We start from the raw sequence: 24,542 nt of genomic DNA, 5'->3' as shown, positions 1-24,542 counted from the left end.
TTGAAAAGGTGCTCGACTGTTATACTCTACCCTTGCGTAATGGGCACCTATGCGGTCGCTTTCCTGCTAGAAGGTGCCCGTGCGTAATTCTTGTATGACCTATACGTAATCTTGTCAGTATGACCTTTTCCCTTTTTGACCCATTTTCCGTGAACCAGGGACCGATGTCTTTCTTAACTTGCCACAGTTTGGCAGGGTTATTTCTATTTTTCCGAGCCCAGCGGTTCTTCCATTCTTCTTTTATCGTATTTGAAATTAATAACTTGAGATCCGCTGGGCATATAGGTTGGGAAGCGACGTGAAGTCTTCTGGCTGCTGCTTTGGCCGCCCTGTCTGCTTCTTCGTTCCCGGCTATCCCTATGTGGCCGGGAACCCACACCAATACGACCTTCTTCCCAACTGTGTCGATCCTTTTTAATTCTTGTTTTATTTTGTTTACTAATGGGTCCACGGAGCTTCTTCTCCTGAGCTTCTGAACCGCACTGAGCGAGTCGGTATATACTACAAATGATACTTGACGCTGACTTTTTATTATGCTCAGTGCGAGCCTAATAATACAATAAAACATTTTCCATTATGTTTATTGCTGTATTGTTTCTTTATGAAATCTATATTTTAAATAAACTATTAACGTATATTTATAGAACGTTGTCGACCCAATTTTCTTTTCGTGAGTGTTACATTGAAACTTGGCATTTAGCAGAACGTTTGAATCAGGATCGATATAAAGATTGCCATCTATTTGATTAACTTCTCCCCAAAACTGATTTATAAATAAAGGCCGTTATGAATCGGTCGTAAGGCCAATTTGATCTAATGACTGTACAGAAAGGAATTTTTGATGGAATACGAATTATTTCTGTCTTGATTGTTTATTATTATTTCTGTTTATAAAGGATCGTGCTTGTACTGAAAATACGGTGCAATGTAAAGAGATTGCCAGTAAAATAATTTATGGCGTAATTTCGTTGAAAAAATGTAATAATAAATCAACAACAATGCTATCGTTATACAAATGGATACCCAGACTTTGGCTAAATGAAGCAACAATATTTGTATTAGATCAAACTTACTCTTAATGTTAAATAGAACATCGTTTACATTGCTTACTCACTGACATAGAAAATTAGTGTAAATTCACTTGTTTAATTTATTGATTGACTCGTTCAATTATAGCCAGAGAAAGTAATTAAATTGCTTAAAGAGATAAGGTAAACATAAAACTAATATGATGGGAGGTAATACCCTCCGGATATTAGTTAAAGTTTGAACTTCGCCCTCTAACTCGAACTCTGTCGCGAACCTATACCGTCTATGTTATAAATCATATACAGGCCGAATGTGGTTCGGATTCCCAAGTAAAATTAACTTATCTGAACTCCGTTTAACATTGTGGCGTAATTAATAAACATTTTTGCTATATGCGCTTTAATTTAATTAAAAGTTATATTACATGGACAAATTGTCTCGGTGTTCCATTCTGGACAAGAGCAAATCCAAATTTTCTTCTTAGTTTTATATTCTTGTTCTTTCCTTCGTCATATTTCACCTTGTTCAACATACATCCAAAATCAGACTTTTTGAAGACAAACATTAATCATACCAAATATTAAAAAAATTAATACCGCGTTAGAAATATACATTTGTTAGTAATATAAGCATTGAAATGAATAGGGTTTTATGACAGCTATTACGGGTCGCTACCAAACATCAAATGCCTTAGATAAATATTATATAATATGGGATGTTTATGAGCCGACAAATAGCTGAGTTCATCGCCAGTCCTCCGCTTCTTTTTACTTCTTTTTCCAGTCTTTTAAAAAAAAATTAACTGGAGCCATTTGTTTTTCTGTCTGTAATTTGCATTAATTGCATAAATTTGACAGACGTTTCTTTTAAATACATTTATAAAAAAATAATAATAATGAAAAATAATCATTTTAAAAAAATTTAAAAAATTATTGAAAACATTCTCGCTTTAAGCACTGCGATTGAATAAGTCAGTTCTATTTTAAAAAAAAGTTTTTACAGAAAACTAAAACCTTCAAGTATTGATACAAAATAATAAGACAATTAAAATTATGTAACATATCAAATTATTTTTTAGATATCAATTTATTTCTTCTTGTTTAAAATATAAGTCTTTTTACACGCGCAGTTGAATCTAATGAAGCTAATTAATTTTACAATTTATGAGAAGACAATACTAAAATTTGAAACTATATTACATGTTTGATATTTAATAAATAATAAAAATCTGTTTTTGATTAAAATTTAATTAATCTTCTTTTTAGTAAATGCATTCATAACGAAAGTAATACGAATTGAAACATAGGAAGAAACATAGTAGGGCTTTTACATAAAGAAAAAACTGACGTTGGGTTTACTTAAGTTAAGCACAAGTCAGTCAAATTTGAACGCTACTATTCGTCCTGTGGTACGTCTAAAACTGGCTCACCCTGTATGTCGGCTATGTTCAAGTCATTTGTCGCCAGTACCTTACATTAGACATGTACAACTCACACTGTGGAAAGTGTAAGAAAATAATATCCATGGGACATGTAATAATAATCTGTCCGAGGTGTAAAGAATAAAAAGGTTATTTAAGAAATTGTGTCGACACACTCCTTTCTTATTCAACTACTACTCAAAATTCTGAAATTACATGATATACAAGTCAGTCAGATTTGAACACAACTGTCGCCTTTTCCCTAAGGTACGTCTAAAACTACCTCACCCAGTATGTCGGCTATGTTCAAATCATTTGTCGTCAGTACCTCACTTTAGTCATGTATAACTCGCACTGTGGAAAGTGTAAGAATATAATACCCATGGAACACGTAATAATAATCTGTCCGAGGTATAGGGAATAAAAAGGTTATTTAAGATGTGTCAACACACTCCTTTCTTATTCAACTAGTACTCAAAAATCTGAGATTACACGATATAGGGTACTTGTTTTTCTGACAAGATGAATGTATGAAGTTAGAGAAAGGAATAGATGAGATGGCGGGAGGTCGATCGTTCTGGTTTGGAGTCTGAGCCCATGGCTGCCAGGCGGCACTTAGGCAACTAGTAACCTCATCGGTAGTAAACTAGAGGCGTTAGGGATGGCATGAACGCCCTATCAGACCTTGGAGTCAACGTCTGGTGTTTAGGTACGACAGCGCACAGGGCCGGGGGAGTACTCGGTTCAATGCCAAGATGGAAACAGGCGAACTCAGTAAAGGACCATCACAGAAAGTAACAGAAGAACTACTCAGCCTAGGACATGTTAATACTAGAATGTTAGACTGCTGACTGCAAATTCCAGACTCCAGAGGCATAGGTATAGACACGGAGCAGCAGAAACAAGCCTTTGCAGATATTGCTAGGAAGAAAATACAACGGAAATTGTTCTTTTGATATGAACAGGTTTTTACGATTGAGATTACTACACTTGTAAAAAAGCTCATAATAAAGCTTTAAGTTCTGATAAAAAGCCTCAAGCTTAAAGAAGAGCTCTAGATAATAAGGAAAATTGTACAATAAACCAAAATTGGTCGCGGTGCATAAGGTCGAAACTAGCCGACTCTTTTGATCTTCTGCAAAACAATAATTCGGCCTAAATGGACATAGTGAGCAGTACTGAGGGTTACCATGAAAACACCCAATAATTCCAACCCATCTCAAACCTCATTATCCACAAACAACTCAACATTCCTTTCGTCTAAAACTTGATCGGTTCCCACTTCCTGAAATTTCATTCTAAACTTTCGCCTCACTCTAACCCTTTCCGACTCTACTATCTCACATGCCCTGACTTACTGTCAGCCAATGCTGAATTCTCAACCATCTCATTTGTGTGATGGGGGAGCATTACAGCAAAATTTGTAATATAATAAAAATAGATACAAAAATTAAATACCACATTTTTTTTCGAGTAACAAAAATCAAGGAAATCTACTACTAATGTATTATGTATTAATGTACATGGTAATCAATTTTGTCCTTAATAAAATTTGTAACATAACCCAATTTTTTTAATTACTAGAAGATATGAGAACCATAGGTATGTTTATATAATATATTTATATAATTCTAAAAATAATAATTTATTAAGGGCGCCGGTGCCTGAAACAGTTAAGGCGTTAACTCGGTGACTCACCAGTGGCGACTAACGCTATTGCTACAAATACACAACTATAATTGCAACATTTATAATACAAATTTTTCTAGCATTATTATGTATAATATTTGTTATAAAAATGTAAATGAGACCCAAATTTAGCCACAGGGATAAAAATGATAAAAAAGGTGGCCACGGGACCTTCTGCTCCTCGACTTGAGTAGATCTATTGTGCTCGAAAAATCAAATTTAGCCAGAGCTCCCCCTATATTTTTTTATATATTTTGGCACTAGCAAACGAAAAGAATATTTTTGATTTATGTTTTTCTTAAATTTTTAATACATTTTTTGTATTCTGAACCAAATGATGGCGTATCATAATTGTCTCTTTTTAGTCCGAACAAATCTATTTGGCTTAATTACTTTCTGCACTTCGCCCCGGTCTCTAGCCAAATCCGATAAATTCTAATTTAGCACTTTCTGTCAAGCCATTTTCACTCATCTTCGCGTTTTTTACGATCTAAACTCTAGCAAATGATCATTAGCCGAAAGCCAAGCTTGTCAACCGAAGATAAGAACTTCTTAAATCACTTTCCGGATTTTTCATTATGTGCTTGAGCGGCCAATAATTCCTTCAGGCAATTGACTTCTTGCGGTTAATTTCCTTTTCAACTCTTTCACGATTACTTCGCCTTACCAGACGGCGGCTTACATACATTTAACTTCCAATACACATTGAATAAAACAAGTATTTTTTTTTGGCATAATAACGTTTTTTTTTACAAGTATTGTAAGCAGAGGACGCCGAGCCTTCAATTTTCTTAACACTTTGTTCTAGCTTTCAATTATATAATGTTGAGCAAATTGTAACTTTTGACTCACTCTGGTAAATTTGTTTTAATTTTGTCCTTTTCAATATTTTTCTTAAATCTGATTGACAAAAACGTTTTTTCAGAAGTTTGTGTAGTTTTTATGCATATAGAAATTTCTATGGCTTTCTAACAGACAATGAAAATATTGTAACTATTTTTTTGCATATTGAAGTAAATGTTTATAAATGTTTCAAACTGCATACATCCCGTTTGGACGTTTTCTACAATATATTTTTGTTTTATTAGTTTATTTGATCTAAAGAAAAATTATTAAATACGTATGAGCAATAAGCCGAAAACAATAAAAACCAAAAAAATATATTTTACGTCGTTCTTTAGTAATCAATTTCACATTTAAAATTGAACTGGTTTGTTCAAAGCGATGAAAATAGTTTAAAGATTTTTCACTGTGCATTTTATACCAAAGTAACATTTATATTTGATCAATGTTCCATTCCAGCAGTCCTTTTCAGCTTAGTATTCTATTTGAACAACCCTTTTGAAAGGGTTGAGGCCACTAGTTTGACCATCTATATTCTAATAAGGGGTGGCGTCATCAACCATCTCTAAGAGGAAGCCGAGGTGCTTTTCGCTCGACCAAATATTCATGGGTCGGATTTAAATCCTTTGACGCAGCCCTCCGCAATCCGGCTATTACTGTTTTAACTTACCAATGATATTTTAGACCGTTTATTCTTGTTTAGACTAGTTTTGAGTCTGAATGTATCAACAGATCCATTTAAACATGGATAAAGTGAAAAAAAAACAATATTTATGCTGATGTCGCTTTATCTGAGATAAAAATAAACTCATATTAGCTCCGGTTCAACAAAAAATATATTCACAATTTTTATTACACTTGCCAGGATAGATAATGTTAATACAAAGAGAGACTAAACGGACTTCCTCAGGCCTCAATAGTATAAGTGGAGAATGATGACAAATGTTTAAAAACTTCAAAAGTTCGTTGAAATTTCTGGCTCGAAATACTTTTAAAATGCCTTCTTTTATTATTTGTAGTATCATCAGACATTGAATAGTCTTTAGGTTAAAAATTATTTATTTAATATTATGCTCAAATGAGCAGGACAATGCAAAAAGATTTTAAAAATTTGTTTGATTAATCAAAAGTTAGCAGAATAGAGAGGTCTCGTGATGAAAACGCCATCAGAAAAGGCATGCTTCAAGAAAGGCTACTCCACAATAGACGTACAAATATATCTTCCTCCAGCATAAAGAAAAAAATCAGAGTATAGCCTGCAATACGGCTTTTGTGGAGTACAATAAAGCGTCGTTCGAAAATAAAACGTAATGAATGTTGACTATCCAAAGAAAACAGTGCATCAAGATAGAAGAAAAAATCTACAACTAATCGAAGGAACCATTTATTTAAAACAGTTTGTGAGTTTCAAGAATAGAACAAGAAAAAAAAACAGAAAATAGAATAGTCAAATCTTGGTAACAGTAGTAACAGAAATTGTAAAAATAAAACTGTACAAATAGGAAAATCTTGCCTATGCATCCCAGACATAGCCAGAGGAGGAAATTCCTCAGGCTTGAGATGACTAAAGAGCCATGGAGAAGATCCATCTTTGGGAAAAAGAAAAACGACAAAATCTAATCACAACGATATGACATGCGTTCCCGATTTACTCATCGTCAACAAGACAAGAGGATCTTTAACGTCCGCACCTGTCCTATTCGGCCTTATCGGACGCTTTGATTCTCAAGATGAGAGCTGACGCACTTCTGCATACGACGGAAAAGTGTTACCGCCGCAGCATTGGTGTAGTGGTGTCCCGGCCCCTAAGGGTCAGTAGCCACGCTCTCCGCTTGTCCACTCCGAATGGTCGGGCCCGCATTATGCGTCGGGTCGTACGCCGCACGCGAGGGGCTAACGGGCCGAAATACATCAGCCCGTCCCCCCCCCCTCGCGTACTCCCTAGATAGAGAAGGCGACTCTATCTCTCTGAGTGTAGAGGCTCCTCCAGCGTAGAAACTTTCGGGAACGCCCCGACAGCGGTTTCGGATTAAAAAGTGGGATTGCTACCCACCCCCTAGATGAGCACTGTCTACGGACAAAGGTCTCTTATCGAGCTCAGCCTACACCTGCTGCACGTAATCGAGGGACGCCATAGGTCTAGCCTAGGTGGTCCGATCCTTCGCTTCCCCAGGGTACCACGCCGGTCATACGCACAACAATGCAAAGCATACTCGTCAGAAACGCCGATATCACTACCCTTTTCCAATCGCTTACTCACGCATTCGAGGGACTGTAGCATGATCATGACGTCCTCAACGATGACATGCTGTCGTCCGGTCGCAACGTCTCCCGTGAGGACCAGGTTTAATACATTGGCCATGCGCAAGCTTCACGAAAGGTCCCAGGTAGAAGACAGCCTCTGTCTAAGTTCCCGCCAGGGGCGTCACCACAAGCCACCACGAATCCGTTCCCAATGTGACAGAGGGCCGGATTCTGGAACATTTCTGTCACCCCGTGGTACAGATGGCCATACAACCCTCCCCCGTCTTTGCAGACAGGATCTGGTGCACTGGCCCTCGTGTGACTCTGCTAAGGCACCCGACGTCCCTGCCGACCCTGAGGCCGACATAAGACGTCTTGTGCTTTAGAGAGGTTGCCACGCCCTCAAGGCTTCACCATTATTTTGTGCCTGGATACCCCCCTTGTAACCAAGGGTTAGGAGGGGTCACAGGATAGAATGAAGGAATTCGGATTGAGAAACAGGGCCGCGGAAGAGAACACGAGGTGAGCCGTTTCGGGGTCTCGAGTCTCAACCGCACTATACCACCCGTCGTCGCCGTGGTTCCACATAGAGTGGGCCATGACTCCCAGGGTGGGTACACAACGATATGAGAGCAGACAGAAGTGCAAGACATAAGAACTAGAGGTGTGTTGCTTCTTGTGGTGTGTAGATCTTGAGAATCTAAACGTGTGATACGGCCAAGTGCCAGGAGCACATGCTAAAGAACCTCATTGGCCCACTGTTGACATTGCGACCCCCAATGGGAAGTATTATACGAAACCGCAATCCATGGTAGGTTCTTGCATTTCCTTCCACTTCCTTCAACGCGCACCGAATTGGTTATTAAGCGAGGAAGATTTCTAACTTCACAGACGTACTTAAAAGAAATAATCGAAGAACATGAACTGCCTTGCCATTTGCCCCCACATTGGTGAGAGATTCTTGCAGATGCAGAATAAGGCCAGGTCCCATAAGTCATGTATTGTGAATGACTACCTGTGAGGTTCGAATTGAGTGCTTGGTGGTGGCCAGCTTGAAATCCAGATTTCAACCAATCGAACACATTTGGGACTAACTTAAGCGACGAGTACGACAGTGAAACCCAGGCTCTAACACCCTAGAAGAGTTGGAGTACTGGATGATGGTCAAAATTCCTCGGGATTTTATCAGAAATCTTTTCCAAAAAATGAGAAAGGCCTTTAACGGACGTGATTTATACCGGAGGTGGAAATACTCGGTATTAAAGCGTACAAAAAAAATTGTTTGTTCTTTACTCAAAAAATTTTTTTAGAATTAAGTAATAAACATTGTATTTTAAAGATGTCTTATTTGTACAACCAAACATATTTTTGGCATGTAAAATAAGAATAAATCTAAATGATTACAATTTAAGGGTGGTGGGTTAATTTTTTTCCGACAGCAATTTTCAACACTATTTCATCATTCAATTTACAGTTAAAATTGCAACATGATCTTAATTTTGTCAGTTGTTTTTCATACAAAAGAATATTTAGGATATTCATTATTTTTGTACCTATTATAAAACTAATAAATAATATTTTATTTATTTATCAAAAAGTTATTCCTAGGCTTACAGAATGTCATCGGCTCTTTCATTCTTGTGGAATTCAAGTGATAGTTGATCCAAAATTTATTTTATGATACTCGTTGTTTTAAAAACTTCCAAAAACTCATTCAGCGAGCATAATAGATAAAAAAATGTGTACTGCATTGTATAGATTTTAAAAATTAGGCATGTTTTAAATTTGTTTAATGTATTTTTCTTGTTGATTATAGATTAGTAAATAATAACCGTTTTATCAATTCTTCTACGCGTTTTTATTTATCTTTCTCTGGAATACGTAGAGCCGAAAATTTGTGTATCTTTCTTGATGATAGGCAAAATTATGAAGCCAGAGCTGATTGTTTGCATAAAAATTCTCCAGCCAAACCATTCTCACAAATTTTCTTTGAACAATTTGGCATTATTCCAGTAATCAACTACATCTGTAAAATGTGCATCACTACAACCCTACAGTGCGAACATAACTACATGAACATTCCTCTAAAAGACCATGATTGTGACGTGATAAGTTAAACAGAAAAAAAGATGAAAAATGGTGTAACATAAAAGTTCTTTTAATTTAAAAAAAAATATATATAATGTGTGATGTGGGAAAAATGAACTCACCGTTGCTTTCTTCTCCCTTAGCGCCAGTGCCGTTCCGACACAGTGGAAACCACCACACTGCAACAGAAAACACAGGTTGAGAGGCGTGTCCGAGATCCATCCTAAGACTTTTGAACAGTTATAAACGGCCTAGAGGGGTCTAACTTTGATTTATTTGTCTCATTTGGCTCCAAGCCAAAGCATGACCTTCTCAACCAATCTGTTCTTGGTTTTCGATTTTCCCACAATCTTCACTCAGAACTCTGAAAGTAGCAAACAGCGGGGGGAAGGAGGAAAGCAGCTAATAAATTAAAAGTTACGAAAATAGAAAAATGATAAAAAGAAAAAATATGAGCACATAATCGTGAGATGATTCTCTAGACAAAGAAGTGTAATTTCAATGTTGTTTATACTCCCTAAACAACCGGACTACGAGAAAACATATATATCCAATCTTAATTTTTATGTAAAGCCGGTTGAGAAGAAAAATTGGAAATAATAATTAATAATCCATTTATGTTTATTGGTATAATTGACCAAAGTACTTATTTCAATTAATTATTCCTTTTAAGTAAGGTATTGGTTAAGTTGAAAAAGTTAGTGTCACGAGCGGGATTCGAACCCACGACCTTCGACTTTATAGCTCAAGTGGTTAGAGCAGCAGCGTATTGAGCCGAAGGTCGTGGGTTTGAATCCAGCTCGTGACACAACTTTTTCATCTCAACCAAGACCTTACATAAAAAGAATAATTAATTGAATTAAATAATTAATAATAGCTAATAAAAACCGATAACTAATTAAATGAAACTTCTTAAATGAAAAATTGAAATAAAATATAATAAATATTCATCTGTTTTTAAATATTGTTACATACAGAGTCTTACCTAACAAGTTTACACAAGAACATGAACAGGTTAGTTTTATATTCAGGTTAGTATTATTTCCGTGTTATTAAAAACTAAAGATAAAACGTGTAAAATTAATTTTTTAACCTTTTTTATTCGTAATTTTAGTGAGGTAAATAATTCTAACTTTAGTGTTGTCTATACTTTCTTAACAAACAGACTACATGAATAAGCAGATAACCAGTCAAAACTTCTAATATGAGAAATTGATATTATATCAATCATTTTATCGAAGTAAAATATAATAAATCATAATAATAATAGTTTGTTTTTAATTATTTTTAAGTACAGAGGTTTATCTAGCAAGTTTGCACATAAACATAAACTTTCAGAATTCGGACCCCGACACACTTAGAAATGGGCTTTTTTTCGAAAACCCCCCGAGGGTTGATATGACCTCTGTTGCTGAGGGATACCACTGTAAAAAAATCTTTTTAAAAATATCAGCTCAAAATTATCTCTCTGTTAGTTGAAAACTACAGAAAAAACCTATCAGATTGTTTGTAACCTTTTTAGACTGCATTTTAGTAGTCATTGAAGAATCAGAGCATCAAAATACTAAATTTGACTCAAATATTATTCTCTAATTAAAACTTTAAATTTTTAATTATTGTCTTGAGATTGAGCAAAACCGAACTCTTCGAATCCTGAAGAGAATAAAATCTATTTGTTTCCTTTTTGCTAATAGCAATCGTATAAATGAATAATAATGAAAATAACACCCAACGTTGTTTTCTCTAAACCAGCATTTAACCGGGTTTGTGACAATATTCATGTTTTTCACAAAAGTCACCCAGTCAAATTCTGAAAATCTTTGTCTTTAGTTTGACGAACATTTAACATCACAAGAATCTCTTCTTCTGACAGTTAACAGAGACGACTTCACTCAAGACTAACATCATAAATAAAACAACCTCTCTTGTCAAATATCTTGTGTTCATAATGAAAAATATTCGGAATATTACTTTACTAAATAAATAGCAGGCAAAGTCAAGTTGTCAAAGGGAGTCATCAATCTTAAATCCATTATTCAATATTGCTCAACTTTCCCCCGAACATATTCTCAAGCGGTAAAATGGTAAAAAGATTTTCAAATAAAAATTCTTTAACGTTCCCAGACTTGATATTTCAACGCTATTTACCATTATGGAGTCTGTGAAAAAATTTCTCTACACCCCTTTCACTCACTCTCCCTGTATCGCACCCTCTTACTCTCTCACCCCACCAACCATAACCCCTGGGCGGTCTTAAGGGGCTTTTTCATTAAAAGTTTTCCCTGAAGGATGGGGAAGCAGGCGAACTGCCAATATCTCTAATGAAATGGCAAGGCATTGTATCTACTACATTGGCGATAACAATTACGTTTAAGTGGCATCTTCCTTGAAAAACCATCCTTATATATGCCGTCTGCACGTTTTTATTCATCTTACTTCTATTTTCTAATTGTTCTTTACTCCAAGAGATATCACTAGTAATCTGACTGTGCGCTAGCAGGTGTATAAATATTAATTTTCAAATATTTTCTTTGGTGATTGATCAGCCTTCTCAGTTTAAATATACTTTCCAAAAGGTAGATTGGGGATGAGGCCAGGAAGACAGAAACAACATTTATTTTCTTGTCGAGCTTTCGGCAGAATATATTGCCTTCATCAGGATTCTGTATTAACAAATTAACATAAGTAAATTTACAATTATACAATTTTTAAATTTTCCTTGATTACTAACTCGAAAAAAATCGTTATATTATATGAACAGGTTCATGTGTGGATAACGGATAGCCGGTAGAGCCCACCTTCGATAAACGAAGGTAATAAATATTCCTAACCTAAAATTTTTCTTTATCCATAACAGAAACATTGTTAAAATCAAACGTGTGGTTATATTTTTGACTGTGTTGGGAAAGCGCAGTCCCTTGCTTATTTACATCTCTAACGTCGTNTATATATATATATATATATACTTGTCAAACCATCTATCTTTATGTCTGCCTCTTCTCTTTTTCTCTCTTTTTTGAGAGAAAGAGAGAGAGAGAGAAAACGCAAAAGTGTGGAGTTACAAACGAGAATAATACATAGAAAAGCCTACAAAAATTGACCTTTTTCTTGTCTTTCTCCAATTGACTTTTAAATTTGAGATGACGAGCGTTCGAACTATGAAATCTTTTTAAATACTACTTGGACATTTATTTATTAACCTACTTTAAACCAGAATTGTAATATTGTAAACTTCAAATAACGGCTTTTCAGCCGCTCTTTCGATAAGTGAAATTAGTAATTTTAAAAAAGAAAAAAAACAATTATTTCTAAGTAGAAACCATTGTAACAATCTATCGAATTATATGGTAGCTTTATAAATACTAAAATAAATAAGTAAGTTTAGTAAATAGGCTAAGAAAGTAATTTACTCTGATTTTTATGTGTATATTTAAAGAGGAAAGGAGACTCAATATTTACAAAGTATGCTATTAAGTTTTGTTCTTTCATTCTTCAAGGTATTCGTTTTCTTTATTTTAATTGTTATTTGCCATCAACTTGACGGTGTTAATTATTCCAAAACAGCAAGATTGAATGCAATCCGATGAAAGTGTTTCGTAAGAACAATCAACAGTTCGTTATTCAAGTGTTCATTTTGTGAGTTTTTTGTTTACTTTTAAATATGAAGCTTATGATTTAAACGGATGCTAAGTCCGTATCAAATCATACACGCTGATTACCTATATTAAATCGTTTTTTATCAAAAGCGTTATAAAACTGGATTAGCCAGTCTTTGGAATTTTTCAATTTCCCCTTCATTGGGTACGAAAAGGGAAAATGAATGGGCCAGATCACCTATCCAATAAACAAAAAAAATTTCTTGAAAACAAAAATATTGGAGATCAAACCAAGATTATATGGAACCAAACATTTACAGATAATTCTGATATTTTCAATCCTAGTATTGTTAATATTAAAGTATTATTGTTCTACTTTTATCACTCGACGGACATCGTGTATTTCTGCGTTAGAGTAAATTCAAAATAATCCGTTTATACCAAAGGAATAAATCAAAACATCTAATAAATGAAAACATTATAAAAAGCAAATAATTTACACTTATTGTATTCATTAACTCTTATTAATTTTCAATTCAAGGTATATTTTTTATTCCTGTAACAGTTTTCTGTTTGCTTTTTAAATTTAGGTCAACAGCCAAAATTATTTTTTAAATGCGCCTTTTTCAAAGATATCAAACATGATACATAATACATACTGTTTCTTAATTTAAGCAAATTATCTGTAAGACACCTTCTTCTTTAAACCAGGCAAACTATCTGTGAGACTCGTTATTTACTAAACCATCTACGAAACATATCTATATTTAACCTAGGTACGCTTTATGTTCACGTCCTGCTCAAAACTAGCCAAACAATCTGAGAGACTTTCCAATCCAGTCATACCATTTGTGAGATATTATTTTATTTAAACTTACTACTACACACACATACTATCTGCGAGTCGATCTCTACGCAAAACTAGCCAAACTATCTATGAGATTTGTTCTTCTTTAAACAAGACAAATCATCTGAGATATAAGTTCTTGGAATGAAGTAAATAAACTTGGAGACACCTCTTTTAGAATACCATGTATGGGGCATATCTGTACTAGGTACACCTTCTGGTACTAGGTACAGCCGAGAACTAGCCTGGCCATCGAGACACGTCCCTTTTTAAACCAGTTAAACCAACTGATAGAGAATCCTTTTGTGGCCAAGGCACTCCACCTGTGAAGTGTGTCCTACCTAAAACTAGCCAACAATCGTTGATACTCATTCCGACTGAATTATCTCTTAGACCTCCCTAAACAAGACAAACTATCTTTGCGATATTTTATTTCAATTATAAACACCATCTGCCCCGCGTCTTCCACTCTAAACTAGCCAAACAATCGACGAGACATGTTCCTCCCAAAACTGGCAAATTACCTATGACACTTTATTGTTTAAATTAACCAAATATTCTGTGAGACACGATCCATTCCTAAACAGGCAATCCATTCGTGAGACACGTCTTCTGGTAAACCATAAATCTGGTATATATTAAACTGTTAATAATTTTTATGTAAAGTGTGGCTGAGATAAAAAATTAATGTCTCAGGCGGGGCTCGAACCCACGTTATTATATTTTTAAAATACATATGGATTTATATATCCAGCTCTAAACTAGTGGAGTCATCAGTGAGACACCTCCTTTTTTAAACCAGGTCTTCCCTCTCAGCCTCCCACTATAAATCAGCCAAATATTATGTAAAACCATTCGTAACTTGTAAAACCTTTCATAAACCATATGTGGCATTCTTTTATTTATTTAAATAATGCCTCGCATATCTTTCGCTGTTAGACAGATCTTCTATTATTCTAACTATCCCACCCATCGTTCAGACTCATTCAACTAGGCAAATTTTATCTTTGAAAGAGTTTCTATTCTAAACAAGCCAAATAGTCTGCGATTTTTTCTAAACTAGGAAAACTCCAAGAGAGAGTTATTTATCTAAATTTTACACATTGGTAGATATGCCCTTGCTCTAAAGTAACTCAACAATCTGACGCACAATTAAAAGGCACTAAACAGAACAAATCATCTGTTATTTCATCATCAGCTATTTTCTGAACCAGGCACAATCAATGAAAAAAATTTATGTTTTTAATTAGTCAAACAATCTGTAAATCCCAACCAGTTACTAAAAGAGGTAATTTATCTGTGAAAACCGCTTTTTTTTAAACCCATTTCAAACAATTAGCCGAATTGCGAGAAAAAAATATTTTCAGCTCATAAATTGATAAAATTCCTGTACAGCAGAATTTGCGAGAATTGTGAGATTCCTTCTAATATTAGACGAATCTGAATAAACAAAAGACTTAATTAAACCAACTGCACGATGTGGAAAGGCTTCAAATGAGTCTTGTACAGACTATTGAAACTGCAAGAATCGAAATTATCTGAAATGATCAAATTCTTTTCTTTTTTTTAGATTTAGTAGGAATACTATTAGTTATACGTAAAACGTTTTAAACACATATTAGATTTGTAGGCTTAAGCTTTTCCTTCTCAACTCAAGATTTCTATAATTACTGTTATAGCGTTACTATACTAAATACTATTGGAATGCGACCATATTGTAATATTTGGTTTGACAAAAAAAAATTAAGATGACCTTTCAGTGGCAATAAATGTAGGATAAGCTGTATCAACTGAATGTTCTTTTGGAAAATCAATAGTGGTTTTTCCAATGATTGTTTGACTGCCTTTAATCTTTTTCTTAAATACAAGCAAGGTATTATCTCCGTTTAATAAAATTAATACAATTTAAAATGTTAATTCTTTTTTATTTTTTGCAGTAATAAAAATGGGCGTGAAATTTCTTGAGATGCCAAGACCATGCGGGTAGAAGGATAAAGGAACAACGCACCTATCCATTCCAGTTGTAATGGGTAAAAAGCCAGAGGGCGGAAAAAGGATATGAAATTACATTCTTTTGACGATATTAGAGCACGGAACAGGTCTCACTTTTACTAGACGTTCCGCATTAGCATCGCCTCATTGCCTACCCGGAATTATTTAGAAACGGCGCTCATTACTTTTTAATAAGCGGCCCTGGCTCGATATCGATTCAAGGATCGTCGGTGGGGTTTGAAAAACCGGTGCCTTTTTACATTGAACATAAACATCATTTAAGTGAGAGGGCCTTTCTGAGAGTAAAAATTGACATTAATATTCAATTGAGGATTTTAAACTATTTAACATAATTGAAAATTAATACTAAATTTTATCAACTTCTATTAAATATATAAATACTCAACTAATTATGCACAATTTTTTTTAAATGAAAATTTTTTTGTCACAGGCAGGATTCGAACCCACGACTTTCGGCTCAATACGCCGCTGCTCTACCACTTGACCTACCGTGACTTCGATCGCCCATGCCACAAACTTCTCATTTCAACTACCCGATTTTATTTTAATTATAATTAAATATATAATCGCGGCTTCATATAGGCATGGGCGATCGAAGTCACGGTAGCTCAAGTGGTAGAGCAGCGGCGTATTGAGCCAAAAGTCGTAGGTTCGAATCCCGCCTGTGACACAAATTTTTCATTTCGAAAAAAATTGTGTATAATTAATTGAGTATTTATATAATTGAAAATTAATATAATATTTATGATATTACTGTTAAATGATACGAAAATGATTACAGAATCAATAATAACAACCAACTGATTGTCTATTATTACTGTTCATTATGCAGGAATGCACCGGACTGGCCGGTTTTAATACCGTTGATACTGTGAAATGCGCTCTTTGAAATTAATCCAACCCAATTCCGCTTGGTTAAACTTCAAAATTGTATGGACACGGATTGAGTTGGACCACGGCTGAAATTTCCTCGGATGTAGAGCTGAAACTATGCGGGGATAGGGGGTGGTCGATCGACACGGAAAAGGGAGGATTTTGAAACAATGTTCAGTTATCCCCTCTTTAGCAAATGTTTCTATACCAGCGCCGACGAAATTATTCCCGCATAACCCCACTGACATGGGGGTTTATCTTAAATTTACATGAAAGAGCAGTCTATCATTATTACAGGTAAATAAATTTTGAAGCTCTCTACGACTATAATTACATTATTTTAGTCAAAAGGTGTATTACAAACAAACAGATATACTTTGTTTTTCTTCTAAAGGTTGCTTCTTATTAATGATCTTGCAGGTTTTTGTAAAAAAACACACACAACCGGTTGTCATATTTTATAAGAAATATATAATTCGATGCAGCCCTGCTTCCTCTTTAGCATGCAAAATCTACATGAAACATAATTTAATGAGTACTATTGTTTTCTTATTTATATTTAAAAAAGATACTGTTTTTCCGAAGAAAACACACACACGATTTCTCACAGTGTTATTGATAATTATCCCTGTATTAAAATTATTATAATCATTCTATTAAATAATCATTATATTCAAATGTTCATCAATGTTTGATTAGCGAACCGTAAATAATCCCAAAATAACATTTTGATACATTTCATACATCTATATTACTACCATAAAACAGGTTGATTTTCTTACTAAACCAACCAAAAACATTTGACAATTTTTTTTAAAAGTGTTTCTTTACTTTCAATCATCGATTTTTATCAATTAATTAATCTTTATGTAAGGTATTGGTTGAGATAAAAAAAGCCAGTGTCACGAGCAGGATTCGAACCCACGACCTTCGGCTAAATACGCAGATCTACCACTTGAGCTATCGTGACTTCAATCCACTCGGACACCAACTTCCCACCTCAACCCTCCTTTTTGCCATTTTTCAAATGTCGTGTATTCTATTCGATTCTCGGCGACAAATGAAATGGCTACGGAGAGCTTTGGTGAAGATGTAATTCATTTTGCTCATTAAATCCATTAGATTTCGTGGTCCGATTGACCAAATAACTTTTGTCAATTAATTAATCTTTATGTGAGTTATTTGTTGAGATATAGCTCGGCGTATTTAGCCGAAGGTCGTGGGTTCGAATCCCGCTCATGACACTGACTTTTTTATCTCAACCAATACATTACATAAAGATTAATTAATTGAAAGAACTTATTTGGTCAATCGGACCACGAAATCTAATGGATTGATTTTTATGATAATGGTGATCCGTCTTGGTGGATTTCTTAAATAAACGACTACACGTTATCCATATCACTTATTTGCCTTTTAAGAATTTATCTAACCGCAAAATAATCTTCCATTTTGGGCTCTACATAATATAATTTTCATTTAGGCAACACCGTTAGCTTTATGAATTCTTTATAAATTAACAATGTTTAAATTAAAAACGGTTTAGGTTTTAACCTTAGCTTCATTTTCTTAAGTTTTTAATTTGACAATTAATAGAAATATTAATTGATATACTTTTAGCTAATGTAAATTTAATCATCTATACGAGTAGACAAATAACAAAATTGTTGTTTCATCAACCCCCAGACCCCATTTTACAAAATTACACACGATGTCAACTTGCTAATTGACAACTACTCACCCCTTGTTTTCTCAAAACCTTCTCAGCCTATTAAAAATAATTAAACAATATTTTTGAGTGATGCCTTGCTCGACGTGGAACAGGGTCCGATCAACATCCCCTTGCATTTATGTTTACTCTTGTAATTGAAGGGCATCCAACCTACCATCTATCTTGGTTAAATGGGGTCGAAGAAGTTCCACAGCGTAGCGTCTTGGGTCCTTTTTTATCACAATATACACTTCCGATATCCCTTATTCTGACACTACCATTCTCACATAATGCTATTGACACAGCCATATTATCTTCTGCCATTGTGATTGCCTCATATGCTCAGTTTTGTCATCATAAAATTTTGATCCCGTCATAGTTCACCGATATCCTTGGTGCAACATTTTAATTTTATTAATATGTCTATAAATAGTTTTCATTGGCGCGATTACAGTCTCGACCCTATTTTGCCCCCTTTAATAGAAAACTCTAAATTTGGCCAGAAAATGATTTTATTCTATTCACCACGCCCTGGAAATCTGATAGGGGGGTCGACGGGCTGTTTCGCACGTTCACCATTGAATACGGCATGTGCCTCCATCGATCATTTTAACTTTCATCCTCCTACTTAGTAAATAATTCATGAGAGTGGGGAAGAAACTAACGTGAATAGAGCGGTAAATAAAACTTTTTGCACGGCCGTCTCAGGCGAAATATAACTTCAAAGCATCCAAGGGTGACGGTAGAAGTATGAGTGAAAACAAAGCACAAGCGGACCTTTATGCTATAAATAATTACCCCTGATACAGAAGGAAACAAGTACTTCTTCTTCCATGGCTTTTTCAAAAACCATTGATCATTCCCTCCTTGGCGAAGCTTAACAAAGCCGATGTACCCAGGTACTTTCACAAACAAGAATACATAAATGTATAAATAAATAAAGGCACGATACCAGAGCTTCTAAAGTATAGACGGGGTTGAAGCTTAGAGTAAGTTAAAATATTTCTTGTCATAGATCTTAAGTCCAACTACTTCGTCTCTACTCGTTGGATGTTGCAAGAGGGTCAAACCACTTTCATACTATTCTGAATTGAAAAGTCATTGGCTGTACCTGGATTCGAGCACAAAGCTGCTTCTGTGGCAAATACAAGTCGGACGGAATAACCACTCAGCCACTGCCGTACCCAACAGTTGAAATTGCTGTTACACGTGAAAATAAAATACGCAATTTCCACCTCCAGTAATTATAGTTCCGAGCTACTAGGAGGCATGGAAATGAGTTCATAAAGGTCCATTGCAAAACTAACAAACCACTTTTAAACTTGGGCCAAAAATTTAATGGGTAAGATACATATACTTCACTGCAGAGGTAGCCCACAAAAAGATAATCTATTGAAGTTTTGGAATGAACTTCAGAAAGACAAGGTTCTGACGATGCTTGTCCATGTACTGATCCCAAAATTCAAATTTGATAGAAAAATTTCTAATTAAAACCCGACAGAGCCGACTGGTGGAAAGGCATACCTGGCTTTATATGATGTACAGGTGGTTTTCAGATTGAGAAAGGTTAAAGGGTATATAAATTTATGAAAATAAACAAGGAATAGAATTCAAATACGCTTTAGGTGAAATACCAAGATATTTTAAGGGACACAAAGCTAAGCATCACTAAAAAAAGAATAGAAAATCTACTCGGACAGCCAATCATATTGGTACTAAAATCCCGAATTGTTGGAGACAACAAGGAAAGAGGAGGTTGATGAAATGTACAGAAAGATTTTAATGAAGACGCCTACGACCCAACGCTTTTGCGGCATACCAAATCGGGGAAAACGTAGATCCATCAGACAACGTGTCGAAAATAAATCCTTGGTTCAATGGGAATATAGGAAAAAATAGAGGCATGGAAATGAGTTCATAAAGGTCCATTGCAAAACTAACGGCACAAGTATTAACCCTAGGGCGTGTAGTGAAATACTAAACTAGAGCAGAACTGATGACTGGACCCTCCGCTCCCGAGGAATTTGTACAGACTCAGAACAGCAAAAGATATTGCCAGAACGAAGAATAAACAGCGAAGCATGACCTTTGTTGGTGTAAACACCTACACAGGCTGAGATTCCTACTCCTGGCATAGGAAAACCAAGGTCTAAATGATACTTGCTGTGTGAACAGAAAAAATCCTTAAGCTTAACAAAAAGATTTCTATAATATTCTAATGGATATAATAGACCAATATTAGTCACGATGCGCAAGGTCGTAAACAAGGCCTTTTAACCTTAACTTTAATCTTATATCTTAAACTTACTTAAAAGTCCGTATCATCAAGGAATAAGGAGCATGTTCTCATGGAGTTCTGAACATAGTGTCAATTAATTAGAAGATGTAGCTACTAAGAGACTGCAATGAACGTATCGATCATTGGTGTGAGAATAGGTGGTATGACATTTCTTTATACCACCGACAAATTAGAATATCCTCACTTATATAAAAATAAGCTGTCTTTTAAGTTTGTTAAGGCATGGAAGATCAATCGAAAGCATATGTAAATCTGAATGCCACAATTTGATAAAAGTCAAAAATTAATTAAACATGTTCGTGTACCACTCGTATAATTATTAGCTGGGGAGAATTGAAAACGAAATGGATGTTTATTTGTTAAACAAGTTTATCGGGGAAAGTTAATGAGAAACAGATCAATTTCACTAACGAGTCCCGTTCCCAACACTTCGACGATGAAATTGTTTCTCTTATAATTGTTTTACCGAGTTTCCTTCAGAAAACGCCGCCCTACCACGATTCTGAATGAACAAGGGGAAAGGGGAAAATCATTGATAGACATTATCAATTTCCTATCAGACTTCTATTGTCCTAATACCAATTTTACTCTTAAAAATCATATTGCCTGAAAATTTGATCTTTAAAACAATCCGATGTTGCACGTGACATTAAAAAAGAATTTTTTTCTTTCTGGTTTTTAATTTTTTACACAACAGATAGTTAAAATTAGTGTTATTACCTAACTGAAAAGTATGTATTCAGCAAAGATAAATTTTTTTTAGTGGCTCCTCACAGTTCATATTACAGTTTTGTAAATTGTAAGCTTGTTTTTCAGTGATACTATGAGTATTCCATAAGTTCGTAGAGAAGACCATAGAGTCTGTGCTGATTCTAGGTGGAATCCTAGATAAGTAGTCAGATTTGGAGGTAAGAACACTGTTGTATTAAATTTTAAGGAAAGATTTGCTTTGAAATGTCAATGTTACATGGACACACTTACTTTCACTGATCTTCACTTTTTTTTTGTTTACAACAGACTACTATAAGTGAAATAAGTCTCAGCAGATCTGCTGAAAATTTGCGTGATATAGGAGTAGAGGATTGATTGGTTCAAGCACTCTGCTCTGAGATACTCCCGAGGTCATCAGAGTAATCTAATCCTTGTCAGATCCGAAAAAACCCTTCTAGATAAGAGCGGAGGATTAAGTTGATGGTATTTCCAAAGTACCTGTAGGTACCTTTTAAGTTTTAAGAACTTTAAAGCGGAAGTAGAGAAAGCAGAATTGTCGCATACCATTCTTGTTCTCACTCACAAACAATTCGCATAAACAGGAGTGGGCGTCGTGTCTCACCCTGTTTAATACCCTAACTATTCGTCATCTTACTACCGTCTCTTCTGATCAATTCATTGGAAACTCATCATCTAAAACAATCTGTAGAGACGTCGGTGGCTACAACTGTTTCAGCGTAGTCAGTCGACTACGGTGTCGAGTTACTGCTTCATATCTCAGCGTACCTAAAATCAAACCCAAAGTACTGGAATTTTTTCGAAATCACTGGAACCCAGGGGGTGGATATGAAGTTTGCTGTTGCGAACTATAGTCAACAATTTTGGCTGAACGTTACGTTTAGATAGTAAATAAGAGTTTTTTTTATATTATCAAATTCATATATTGGTTGAATAATGTCTTAGTATAAAATTATTATAAGCAACAAGGACTTTTATAGTAACTTAGAATAAGTCACCTTCTTCAAATGCAATGTAACAGAAGTACCTTAAAAATATTTTCGTAACTTTAACAAGCCTTATATTTTGACCAAAAATTGAAATAAAACTAATTGTTTTGACCAATTGATACTTTGATAACTTCATTGGTGAAAAAGCTTTTGGAAAAAATGGAAATGCATTTGAAAAATAAAGTTTCTTCGTGAAGTAAATACGTAAGAAAAGTTTATTTTTAATAGATCGATATCTTTCCTAAAAATTTAACTGGACAAATTATTTGACATTCTCTCTGTCTCACGAAAAAAAGGTATATCTTCCGATATTACTTATATTCCTTAGTGAAACATCTTGTTCTAAATAAACAATAGACACAGGTTAAATGTGAATATAAATCTTTCTTAAAGGCTTTTCTCAATTTATAGAGGGAAGTTAGTCAGCGTTTTTCTTCCGGTTCTCCCTTTATCGCTTATCAGGTAATTGCCTTTTTTTCCCCCAACCTCTTCAATCTCTCACTTCCAGCAATGTTTCCTTAAAGCGTCCTCAGCATGTGCTCCGATCGGGATGATTTCTAGTCAATGAACGTCATGAAATGTGAAATTAATTGATGTGAACGATTCTAACCTTGATGAATCTAGATGTACAACGTAAAAGAAGTACAATTTAACAGATGTATTGAGTAAAAATTATATATATCTTTATATTTTTTTAAAGTTTTGTTTATCCAGCTTTTATCCTGCTTTCACTCTTAAGATATTATAATCCTAATTGTATACATAATTCAACGAGTTTTAATCTTCTCACTCGTAAAATTTGTTTTTTTATTACTTGATAGTCCATGAAAAAAAGCTAATTTGTTATTTTCTTATTGAATAAATGAGAAACATTTTGTTTTTAATAACAAAAGATAGAAGAAACATTTTAAATAAAAAGCTCTTTCATGTTTTTAAAGGCTTCCAGCTAGTTGCTGTTAGCATAGGACGACATAACACACACAGCGTCAGATAGTGACAGGTGTCTCTAAAGGAATATAATAATAATAAGGCGTTTGTAAAAAGATTTATCGGCTTCTAGCACATGTGAACTTTTTAAAGCGGTATCCAAGTTTATTCGGAAGCCCCACGGGTGTCACGGTTTGATTTACGTCTCTACCAAACCTTACGCCTGGAACGCAACCGCCCTCTCTGGGTCCCGGTCCCACGAGTTTTCAATGTCTGATAAAAAATGAATTTTCCAGTGTTTAAAAAAAGAGAGAGAGATTCTAATTTTCTTATTTCTCGGAAAATTAAAAGCAGCCATGATACAGGTTTTCATTACCTGGGGACTGCCAGGCCCAAGAGTTCTTAATTTGCTGTTGAAATTAACATTCAAAGAAAAACAAATTATACTGATTTTTATAAAATTTATAACCTCTGTATCAAGGTTAATCCGCGTGGTGAATTTAGTCCCATTTATTATTATCAGTAGGATTTTTACTTTAACAATACCGTATAGCTGCGTAATATATTTGATCTCGTTTTTCGTATTGTTTTAGTACTGTTCTTGGAGAAATTAAATACTTATAATTTACCTATCTTTCGAGCATGAATTATGTTTTAAAAAAATAATAATATTGGAAATAAAATAAAATCATCCTGATCCCTTTTTTTCTAGGTATACTAGGTATTCAGATGACCCCAAAGAAAAACTATCGATTGGCCTCGTATGTAGCGTATATTAAGCGTTAATCCACAAAAGAAATCCAATTTCCAGAGATCACGTATCTAATCGCATATATGGCCTCCCCCGATTGAAGGCTGGAATTACCACCAAAACAAATCCTTATTGTTAACTCTTACTTGATTTCTTTACTTCGTTACAAGCGTACATAATATAAAACATTCATTTCTTAATTACATTTTCAAACTTATAAATATAAATATCCAATAGATATTTAGTTGTATTCTATATAATCGAATATAATTAAGTCCCTTATCCATAATGAGTAATAAAAGATTATATGATAGGTTAATCCAAGAGTGCCTAGATAAGCCGTCTACAATTATTAGCCGAAATATCCTAAACTCCACCTCATCAATTTTAATTATAAGCATTAAAAACTTGTATTTATTAACGAAATAATTAATTTTCTCGTCTAAAATCATTTGCATTTCTAAAACAAGCCAATACATAAACTGTGCAAAATT

At 34.6% G+C, this 24,542-nt stretch overlaps 1 protein-coding gene across 1 annotated transcript in view; it reads right to left on the bottom strand.

The window, feature by feature from the left end:
* The window catches only part of LOC112127858 (neurexin-3-like), a 146,206-nt gene that overhangs the window by 103,329 nt on the left and 18,335 nt on the right, over nt 1-24,542 (bottom strand). The window contains exon 2 of the mRNA XM_024229326.1: nt 9,436-9,492. Coding sequence (XP_024085094.1) covers nt 9,436-9,492 — 57 coding nt within the window. The remainder of the gene's footprint in view (nt 1-9,435; nt 9,493-24,542) is intronic.

The sequence above is a fragment of the Cimex lectularius genome, unplaced genomic scaffold (genome assembly GCF_000648675.2).
Source record: "Cimex lectularius strain Harlan isolate CLEC.00 unplaced genomic scaffold, Clec_2.1 scaffold328, whole genome shotgun sequence".
Classification (NCBI taxonomy): Eukaryota; Metazoa; Arthropoda; class Insecta; order Hemiptera; family Cimicidae; genus Cimex; species Cimex lectularius.
Note: the sequence above shows the minus strand (reverse complement) of the source record. Positions and strands in the feature narration are given on the sequence as shown.